Source organism: Primulina eburnea, chromosome 17 (assembly GCF_022965805.1).
Source record: "Primulina eburnea isolate SZY01 chromosome 17, ASM2296580v1, whole genome shotgun sequence".
Lineage (NCBI taxonomy): Eukaryota > Viridiplantae > Streptophyta > Magnoliopsida > Lamiales > Gesneriaceae > Primulina > Primulina eburnea.
The window spans coordinates 10048516-10059957 of NC_133117.1; the positions used below are offsets into that span (position 1 = coordinate 10048516).

The 11442-nt window shown below is 38.5% G+C and overlaps 1 protein-coding gene across 1 annotated transcript; it reads left to right on the plus strand.

Moving 5' to 3' along the window:
- The first annotated feature begins 2056 nt into the window (after nucleotides 1-2056).
- Nucleotides 2057-2608, plus strand: LOC140817846 (secreted RxLR effector protein 161-like). The gene has a single exon (XM_073177638.1). It carries the CDS (start codon nucleotides 2057-2059, stop codon nucleotides 2606-2608), a length of 552 nt encoding a protein of 183 aa, XP_073033739.1.
- The last annotated feature ends 8834 nt before the right edge of the window (nucleotides 2609-11442 follow it).

Genomic DNA, 11442 nt, shown 5'->3' on the forward strand with positions numbered 1-11442 from the left:
TGATTCTCTCTCATCCTTTGCACCAGCTTGCCTCGTAGCTCAACCTCTTCCAGTTCATTCCGCTACCAATCAAATGCTCCAGGATCTTCCCACATTGGCATAATCCACACTTAACCACTGGCATAATAGATTAGGACACCCAAACTTAGCTACTGTAAAGACAATCTTACACTATTGTAATGTTCACCTTTCAAGAAATGACAATTTCAATTTTCGCTCCTCATGTGAACTTGGCAAAAGTCATCGTTTATTGTTTCATTCCTCTAATACAAGCTATATCAAACCATTACAATTGATTTACTCCGATGTATGGGAGCCGAATCACACTATGTCCACCAATGGTTATTGCTACTATCTTAGATTTGTCGATGCTTATAGTAGATTTACGTGGATCTTTTTACTCAAAGCAAAGTCTGAAGTATTTCGAATTTTTTTTTCAATTCAAAACTCAAGTGGAACTTCAATTTGATACCAAAATCAAGGCCATACAAACTGATTCGGGAGGGGAATTTCAACCTCTTGTCTCTTTCTTTCAAAACTTTGGCATTGTGCATCGTCGTACTTGCCCTCACACTTCCGAACAAAATTGGGTTGTTGAGAGAAAACACGACATATTGTTGATATGAGTCTGTCCCTTCTTGCTCATGCTCACATGCCTCTCAAATTCTGGGATGCTTTTGCCACTGCTGTTTATCTCATAATTCGTCTTCCCACCACGGCCACACATGGGGCAGTTTCACTTACTAGTCTCACCACCACTGCTCCAAATTACTCACTTCTCCGAGTATTCGGGTGTCGTTTTTTTCCATATCTTCGACCATACAACCCTCATAAACTTGAGTTCAGATCTCACTCTTGCACATTTTAGGGATATAGCCCTCATCATAAGGGTTATAAGTGTTTAAGTGATGATGGTCGCATTTACGTCTCCCGGCATGTCAAATTCGATGAACTCTCATCCCCTTTTGCACACTCTTCATCGGTCCCCACTATTCCTATTGCTCCCTCTCCTTATTCTTTACTTATCTCTTCTATTCCACAAGCTCAATTACTATATATTTCTACACCTTCTGCAGCATCTACACCACAAATCTCGTACCCACAACGTTCACTGATACTACTTTTCCTGCACCTCTTAACTCTTCTTCCTCTACTTCTGTTGTTCCTCGGCCACCTGAACCATCTCCTGTGAATGCCCATCCAATGCTTACTCGGTCTAAAGATGGTATCTATAAACCCAAGGTGTATGCTACTCAGCTTCTCAAAGTTCATGAACCTCTGTCTCTAAACGAAGCTTTTTCTCATTCTGAATGGCGCAAAGCTTTGCGATCTGAGTATGATGCCTTGATTCAAAATCAGACATGGTCTTTGGTTCCTGCCCCTCCAGATGCTTCCATTATTGGCTGCAAATGGGTCTTTAAAGTTAAAACTCTTGCTGACGGTTCTGTGGCTCGATATAAAGCCCGCCTTGTAGCTAAAGGCTACTCTCAAACAACTGGACTTGACTACACCGAAACTTTTAGCCATGTCATTAAGCCAACAACAATTCGGGTTGTTCTTACTATTGCTCTATCCAAGATATGGTCCTTACAACAATTAGACGTCAACAATGCCTTTCTTAATGGACATTTTCAAGAAACAACCTTTATGCAGCAACCTCCTGGTGTTTGAGCGCTTTCAATCTGGATTGCTGCTTGTGTGTCGTCTCAATAAAGCCATATATGGCCTCAAACAAGCACCTCGTGCTTTGTTTGACAAACTTAAATATGTTCTTCAGTCCATGAGTTTTGTTCAATCCAAGGCGGATGCATCTTTGTTTATTCGATATACATCATCTTACATAATTTATGTGCTTGTCTATGTTGATGACATTATTATAACAGGAAGCAATCCATCGTGAATCCTGGATCTTATTTTCCAGCTGCATGCAAAATTCTCGTTAAATCACTTAGGTGATCTTTCTTATTTCTTGGGCTTCGATGTCTCTAGACCAACAAAGGACATCTTGTTTATGTCTCAAACTAAGTACATTCATGATCTTCTTGCTCGAATCAAGATGGATAATGCCAAGTCTCTTCCTACTCCAATGGTGTCTGGTCTCGAACTATCTTCCCAAGAAGGGGATCCCTTTGATAATGTCACACTCTATCGGAGTATTGTAAGTGCTCTACAATATTTGACTATTACACATCCAGACATCGTTTATAGTGTGAATAAGGTGTGCCAATTCATGCAAGCGCCCCTTCATCTACATTGGAAGGCAGTCAAGCGAATTCTCCGGTACTTAAATGGCACGATGAACTTCGGCCTTCAATTTACTGCTTCTCCACATCTGTCTCTTTCTGGTTATTGTGATGCATATTGGGCCAATGATCCAGATGATCGTCGCTCTACCTCGGACTTCTGTTGGTTTCTCGAAAGCTCACCTATTACTTGGTGCTCTAAGAAAAAGACTGTTGTCTCTGGCTCTAGTACAGAGGCTGAATACCACAGCTTAGCAAATGCCACTTCAGAATTAATGTGGCTCAAGTCCTTGCTCACTGAGTTGTACATCCCACTGTCCAAATCTCCAATCTTATGGTGTGATAATCTTAGCACTATATCCTGAAAGGATCGGTTAGAAGGTAATAAGTGTTTAGAAAGGAGGTTGATAAAAACTCACATATTAAAAATTCTTTTCGAAGATTGGGTTCAGCTTAATGACAAACTGACACTTCGTATCTCGTCAATCGATAACAATCAGTTTAACTGAAAAATAGTTGCGGAAGTAAAATGAGTGAAAAATAGAATAATTGATAGTAACTGAAATAAAATGCACACAATTTGTTTCTGGATGTTCGAAGAATAGAATAACTCCTACGTCACCCCTTCTATCACGAAGATAGGATTTTCACTAAAAGACTTTGATCGAATACAAACGTTGTACTGACCCACTTCTGTTTGGACTTAACACTGCCAAAACTGAAACTCTTAGTTCACAAAAACTTTTACAGTGCGTGACTGAATATAACACAACTGAATGAATCTAACAAAGATTTCAAAGTTCTAACAAGCTCGTAAATATTGCCTTGATTGCTACTGATATATCTGATAAGAGTGAGCTCTTGATATTTGAATACGAGTGGTGATTTTAGCAGAGTAACAACAAGCTTGAATAGAATAGTAGTTCGTGTTTTTTTCTCAGCTGCCCTCTTCACTTATTTATAGGCTTCCCTCTCAACGGTAATATTAAATAACATTTGAATCCATATATCCGTTGATTTCCACGTCAATATTCTCTGACATTTGTACACTGCAATCTCTAAAATACGGCGTTCCACTACTAGTTGCAGTATGTTGTACTATTTGTCGGTTGTCATTCTCAACTGATGACGTGTACAACTGAGAGATTAGCTGAAAGATACTTTGCTGGAAAACTCATAACTGATTGTTTCAACTAATCAGTTTCCAACTGATCAGTCAGTTAGATTATGCTACAAACTGATCAGTTTGACGTAGATAAGATTTAGCTGGTACGCATTAATCTTCAGCTAATGACAGTTTGAATAGATTTCAGTTTCCCTGAGTTGAATTCACTGGAGGAGTTCAGCTTCAGAGAGTGAGCAAGCTGAGTGCTTTGAATCTCTTTTATTTCTTGCATTATATTTGACATATTGAGCTGAATGTCCTGAATCTCTTCAAGGACTAAATCCATGTCTGAGGATGGATGAGAAGATACAGGTCCAGATGGTCCTGGTTCTTGTTCTTTGGTAGATAGATCAAAAACCACCATAGTCCTGTCATGTATTACAGTCTCAGCATGTGTCAGCTCTGAAACGTCTTGTAGACTGACTTCTTGTTGAATAGGAGAAGAAGAAGATTGATTTGGAGCAACAGATAGACTGTCCTGCTGATTAATTTGAGGATCTGTGAGAGTTTCAGTTGAAGGATCAGTGACTTGTGGTTCTGCTTGATTGTCAACTGAAGCTTGTTGTGGTTCGTCAACAAGCAACTGAGCCTCCTCAGTGTCCACATTTTCAACATTAGGCTCAACAGTTGAGTGAAAGGGCACATCAGTTTGAACATCTTGTTCAGCAGAGACAGAGATACGAGCATCTGTAGCTGTTTCATCTTGTGGGAGATCAACTGATTCAGTTGAAGGCAGATTTTTTTGAAGTTCTCGGGCGACTGACTGAATGATTTCATCGATATCAGCAAGTGTCAAGTCAGCGTCCGAATAAAGTTGAGGATCAGCAGCAGAAGAAGATGGTGGCACATCCTGAATTGGCTCTACTGTTGTAGCAGCGGATTGTTTTGGGGATGGCTCTTTGGGTTGTGATGACGATTCGTCGTCTTCTTCTTCTGAAGTGCCTTCATAATTGACTAATTCCTGATCTATTTCCCAAAACTTTATCTGCGATTGCAGAGCAATAAGATCTGTGTCCAACTGAGTGAGCACAGCTCAATCATTATATGCAGTGGGACTTGTAGGAATGTAGTTGCTTTTGAGCTTCTGAATCAGTTGGTCCAACTTTTTGACTTTTATTTGATCAAAGAAATAATTCTCTCTCCCCAATGCCTGAACAATTGTAGCAGCTTTGACCATTTTGAGAACAGTTGCTTCCAATTTGATGAATGTATTCAGTTTAGACTTGTTTTTCAACTGTTTGGCAAAAGTGTAAGTTCTGAATTCGTCCAAGCATTATAAACTTTCAGTTTTGATTCAGCAAAAGTGTTGACATGTTCCCATATAAGGTCAATGTGAGTCTGAATTGCATATGATGGCCTGGGCTTTTCGATCAACTTGCCCTTCCCTTTCTCATCAGATAGAATGTGTGAGATGTTTAGTCCATAATAAGTAGCGTCCACTTGTTCCTGAATTATGATTCCTTTGGGTCAAGCAGGAGCAAGGATTGTAGGTCGATTGATATTGATCAGAGGAGCTGAAAATCTTGTTGATTCCTTCTTCTTACCAGTTGTACTGATGGCCTTTTTGGATGGATCAGTTGTTTCGGGTAACTGGTCTTTAGCTGAAACATCAGCTGGAATGGCTTTTAAAGGAATAGCATGAATAGACTGTTGAGCGTCTGATTGTTTCAATCTATCAGTTGAGAAAGATGCCAACATTATTACTGGCTTGGTTTTCTGAGTCCTTTGTTTCTTTGTAATCATCTGAAAAGGTGTTTCCTCAGAATCTGATTTACTGACAATCGGTTTTCTTTTGATTGATTTCAGTTGAGCCAAAGTTCTTCCCTTCTTGACTGACTTGGGAACATCATGCTGCGTCCCAATCTCTTTTTTGATCTTAAAAATTGAGCAGGAGAGATGTTCAGTTTAGTTTTGGGTGGCTGAACATTCTTGGCGTAGAAGACTTTGAATTTTGATGATCTCTCTGAATCATCAGCCATCAGTCCTTTGACTTTCATCAAATAACTTAGTTGTACTGCGAATCCTTTAGACTTCTTGGTGGATTGAAACATATTCTTCAAGATATTGAAGATAAGGTGCTTCCAATTCAGTCTTTGACCAGCCATAATAACAGTTATGGTTTGAAATTTCTCCAATGTTAGTGCAGCAAATGATCATGGCTTTGCTAATAGCCCCTTGGCTACAATATCATCCAGCAATTGAACTTCGTGCTTCAATTCCTTCTTTAGATTGGAAACTTTGATTTTCCGTCAATCAGCAGAGAGTAGAGTTTGCATCTCTTCAATATCAGATGCATTAACTTCAGCAAAGGTTTGTTAGCCCATCAGAAGGCAAAAAGAACATTTCTCCAAATGATTCTTCAGAAATGGTCAACGACTGACCATTGACAGTAATGTTGACATTTCCATCAGAATTGATATTCCCATTAGAGTAGAAATCTTGAAGTTCTTTCGGGTAGATTTCCTGTGAAGATAGCCCCAAAAATGTCCTCAGCCCGGCTGATTCTAGCTTCAGAAAGACGTTCTTGACATCAGCTTCTCCGACTGATAGAACTGATTCAAAATTGATAACCATAGCATTCAACAAGTGAGCGGGAATTTGATTTTCCATTAGAACTGAATGATTTTCTGCGAAAAAGAAAGCTTGAATTTGCTTTTGCTTTGAGAATTCTAGGTAAGCCTAAGAAAGAAAAAAACTGAAATTAAGCGGGCAAAGTACTTATGTACGTGACTGTTCATATTATTGGACACGTGTTAGTCCAGGAAATTTTGAATAAAAGACGTGTGTACGTGTGGTAAAAGCGTGTGTTGAAAATACATGGATTATAAGGGTCCATGTTTCAACCTATCAATTGTTGAAAAATAGCATTTAATGCTTTGATAATCAGTCACGTCACTAAATTTGGAATAAAAAAATGGTTAATGTGTTAACTTATGTGAGAAGATTAGTGAAATAATCAGCTGAACAATCAGTTGTCAAACTATGTCTTTTCAGTTGAAGATTTACTAACTGCTGTCTTCTCGGTTAACCTTTTAAACCAATATTCCTCCTCAATAAATGCATATAAATATTACGAGAATTTAAGCAAGACGAATCAAATTAAATCTTATACTTAGAAGGTTAATCGTCTGCTGTAATGACTTTGTCCTTTCATCTCTTGACCCTGGGATATAAATGAGAATAGCTCGGTTAGTTTCAATCATATCAGCAAATAACAATCAAAAACTAAAATGGCAGGTGCAGGTAGCTCGAAGACTTCAGATATGGCTGAAACTTTTATGAACTCAGCTCTGAAGAAACGAAAAACTGCTATGGAAGATGAAGTCTTCCACAAAATCATTCGATACAGGGAGGAGCTTCAAGGGCTCCAGTTCCTCTATGAGTTTGGAGAGGCTACCACCCCCAAACTGTTGGCAAAAATAAAGAAGTATCGACAGCGCTTGCGTGTTGCTGAGACGGTGGACATCTTTGAAGATGAATATGTCTACCAGCTAATGCTCCAGAAGAAAAGGAAAATCCTAGAGCGTATAGCTGACTCAGATAGCTTCCTTAAGACTTCCACCGGAGATTTAACCCGTTTGTTGACCAAGTAGAGGTCTTCTGTGGAAGAAGAATATTTCGATGTACTCCGTGCTAATTTCTTTCAATGAATAAAATGTTTATTAGTTTAGCTATGTCTTTTATTTTCTTGCAAGAGTTAATCTCATCAGTTGATAAGTAAATCACGAACTGAACATAATAATTGACAAATAACAAACTGACATCATTTAAAGATTAAGAACTGATATATAACAAAATTTAATCGACAACTGACATATAAGCAGTAAAACTGATTATGATAAATCAATTAATCCAAGTATATTGCGAAAGTGAGAAAATTTAGTCTCGGGCAACGGTTTGGTGAAGATGTCAGCTGCTTGTTGTTTAGTTGAGACATATTTCAGTCTTATGTCCTTCTTCAAGGCATGATCTCTGATGAAGTGATGCCTGACATCTATGTGCTTGGTCCTGGAGTGAAAAACTGGATTGTAGGTAATAGCAATCGTGCTTGTATTGTCACAAAATATGGGCGATTCTTTGGCAATGACTCCATAGTCTCTCAGTTGTTGCTGAATCCAGAGCAGTTGAGCACATCAACTTCCAGCAGTAAGATATTCTGCTTCAGTTGTGGAAGTAGCAATGGATGTCTGCTTCTTACTGAACCAAGAGATCATTCTGTCTCCTAGAAACTGGCATGATCCACTTGTACTTTTTCGATGAAGCTTACATCCTGCATAATCTGCATCTGAATAGCCAATTAGATTGACAGATGAGTCTTTAGAATACCATAACTTAACATTTTGAGTGCCTTTCAAATAATTTAAAATACGTTTGGGAGCTGAAAAATGTGATTGCTTAGGGTTTTCTTGAAATCTGGCACACATACAGACAGCAAATACAATATCAGGACGACTAGCAGTTAGGTACAATAATGAACCTATTAAACCTCTGTAAAGTGTCGCCTCAACTGATATTCCCCCTTGATCAATGTCTAGTTTAACCGATGAGCTCATGGGAGTACTTGCAGCCGAACACGATTCCATGCCAAATTTCTTCAGTAACTCCTTCGTGTATTTAGTCTAACTGATAAAAGTGTCTGTCTCCAGTTGCTTCACTTGCAGTCCAAGAAAAAATGTTAGTTCACCCATCATGCTCATTTCAAATTTATCCTGCATCAACTTAGCAAATTTCTCGCATAATTTGGGATTAGTTGATCGAAATATGATGTCATCAACATAAATTTGAAAGAGTAAAATGTGATCATTCTTTGAAATTTGAACAATTTCTTATCAACTGATCCAACAGAAAAATCGTGATCAGTTAGAAATTTTGAAAGAGTTTCATACCAAGCTCTTGAAGCTTGTTTAAGACCATATAAGTCTTTGTTCAAATTGTAGACATGATCAGGAAAAGGTGATTGATGAAACTTGGAGGTTGGTCGACGTAGACTTCTTTTTGTAACTGACCATTCAAGAATGCACTCTTTACATCCATCTGGTAGACAATGATGCATAGGCAAGGAATATTCTGATAGCTTCCAGTCTTGCAACTGGTGCATATGTTTCATCATAGTCAATTCCTTTTTCTTGCCTATATCTTTGTGCTACCAGTCTCGCTTTGTTGCGCACAACTGAACCATCTTTGTTCAGTTTATTCCTGTACACCCATTTTTTTTTACCTATAATAGTTTTAAAAATTGGTCTTGGAACTAGGTTCCAGACATTGTTATGGGTAAACTGATTCAGCTCCTCTTGCATTGCATTTGTCCAGTTTGGATCAGCAAGAGCTTCATCAGTTTTCTTCGGTTCCAATTGTGATACAAAAGCTGAATAAATAAATAAATTGAGCATTTGATTCCTTGTTCTTACCGGGTCAGATGGATTACCTATCACCAATTCTGGAGGATGTGATTTCTTCCATCTGAGTTCAGCGTTTGTTGTATCCAAGTCAGCAACTGCTTCAGTTTGCAACTGGGTGTTTTCTTCAGTTTCAGTTGCTGCATCAGTTGGTAATTGAATATTCTCAATAGACTCCTCCAACTGATTATCAGGAACAACTTCCTGTTCCAACTGGTTGATCTAACACTTCTGGTTCAGGTGTTTGAAGGATGTCTCGATTGATATGATTGTCTTCTTTATGATCATCCTCCAAACTGATATCTGTAAATCGATCAACTAGCTCAACTGGATCAGTTGGCTTATCAGTTAATATAGTTTCATAAAAAACAACATGTATAGACTCTTCAACATTTAGTGTGCTCTTGTTAAGGACTATATAGGCTTTGCTGACTGATGAATATCCCAGAAATATTCCCTCTGCAAATTTAGCATCAAAGGCTTTTAAATGATTTTCGCCATTGTCAAGAATAAAACATCTGCAGCCGAATATTTTGAAGTAAGAAACCACACTTTTTGTCCATGCCAGATCTCATAAGGTGTTTTCAAATGATTCTTATTAACCATCGATCTGTTCTGAGTATAACACGTAGTGTTTACTGCCTCTGCCCAAAACCTTTGAGAAATACCAGAATCAACAAGCATTGTTCTAGCAGCTTCTTTATGTTACGCCTTAAACGCATACAAATCTCGAGGATGAGATTAATGTTTTTAATGCTGTAACATATCCCAAAGTTTTTGTTTTGATGATACCAAAACTTGGATTAAAAATGTACTAATGTTTTATATTGAGGCATGCAAGAAATTAAGAACAAGGTTACGTTCGGAAGATCCGAAATTTGGTTCGGACGTTCCGAAATTATGCAAATCAGAAGCAAAATAGAAGCTGTTCGGAAGCTGCGAGGAGCAAGTTCGGACGTTCCGAAGACGTGATCGGACGTTCCGAACACAAGCAATCAAATCACTTCAATTCGGAGACAATTTGATCTGACTGATTTGATTGAGTAGATTTCGGACGCTACGATGGATATGATCGGAAGCTACGAAGTGTTGAAGATTTCAAATCTCCGGAAACGCGGGAATGTTCGGACGGTACGAACTGGAGTTCGGACCTTCCGAAGCTGTTCATACACTGTCTGAAAGAATTGTTCGGAAGAAACGGAGTTTGATCGGTCCCTGCGAAGCATATGTTCGGACCCTACGAAGTCAAGATCGGAAGATCCGAAGTCACTCCAGAATTACGCAAATTGATTTCAATCACATCGGACGTTCCGAAGTATAAACAGAAGATCCGAACCTTGGCGTCCAAGACTAGTATAAATAGGCCTTTGAGGATGCATTCTCAATCATCTCACTCCACTCTCTCTTGTCTCTTACAAAGTTTTCTACTATCTCTTGTGTGCGTTGATTAAAAGAATTGTAATATCAAAAGAGTTGTAGAAAAAGAGTGAAAGTAATACTCTCGAGTGGGTTGAAAAGTTCGTGGCTATCCTTGGAGCCCTCAAGGCCAAGTAGACGCATCGAGACGTGGTTGTAAAAGCTAGCTTGGAGCTCCTAAAGCCAAGTCGTCATAGTGATACTTCGATCCTCATCGAGAAGGGGAGACGTAGACGATTCTTCGTCGAACTTCCATAAACATCTCTATCCCTCTTTACTTTACGCATTTACTTTACTACGCATTTATTTTACGCACTTACTTTACGCATTCATTTTTATTTGTGATTGTCCCTCAAGTCTTCCGCTTGCAATTTTTTCAAACTCGTTTTAAAAACGCTAAAGGGCCTTAAAGAACCTATTCACCCCCCCCCCCCCCCCCCTTAGGTTCTTCACTTTAAGGGTCCGATTTCTCCTCTCAGCTACATCATTTTGCTGAGGAGTTCTAGCTGCTGAGAGCTCATGCCTAATTCCAGCATTTTCTAAAAAATTTTAAAGAATTTGATTGATGAATTCAGTTCCTCGATCGGATCTGATTCTATCAATTCCAACTGATTTCTCATTTAATAGTCTTTTGAAAAGCTTGATCAGTTGTGCAGCAGTTTGGTCTTTGGATTTTAGAAAAATAACCCAAGTAAATCTTGAAAAATCATCCACAACCACCAAGGTGTATTTCATTCCCCCTAAGCTCATGACTGGTATTGGACAAAATAGATCCATAACTTGTTTAACAAACTGACATGCTGAGCATATTTTATCTTTGGTAAAATTCATTTTGGGCAAACCAGTGACAAGATTGTGATTACTCAGATATGCAATAGATTTGAAGTTTAGGTGGTTTAATCTCTTATGTCATAACTAGTTTTAAGAAGATTTTGAAGCAATAAAACATAGTGGTGCATAAGGCTGATCATTCCAACTGACTTTGTAAGTGTTTCCACACCGTTTGCCAGTAAGTATGACCTCATCAGTTGCATCTCTGACTGAACAAGAATGTTTGTCAAACTGAACTGAGAATCCATTATCGCATAACTGACTAATGCTAATCGGATTATATTTGAGATTCTCAACTAATAAAACATCATTAATGATAAAGTTACCATGGATAAGCTTACCCTTACCCACAGTTTTACCTTTGAAATTATCTCTGAAACTAATGTTTGGT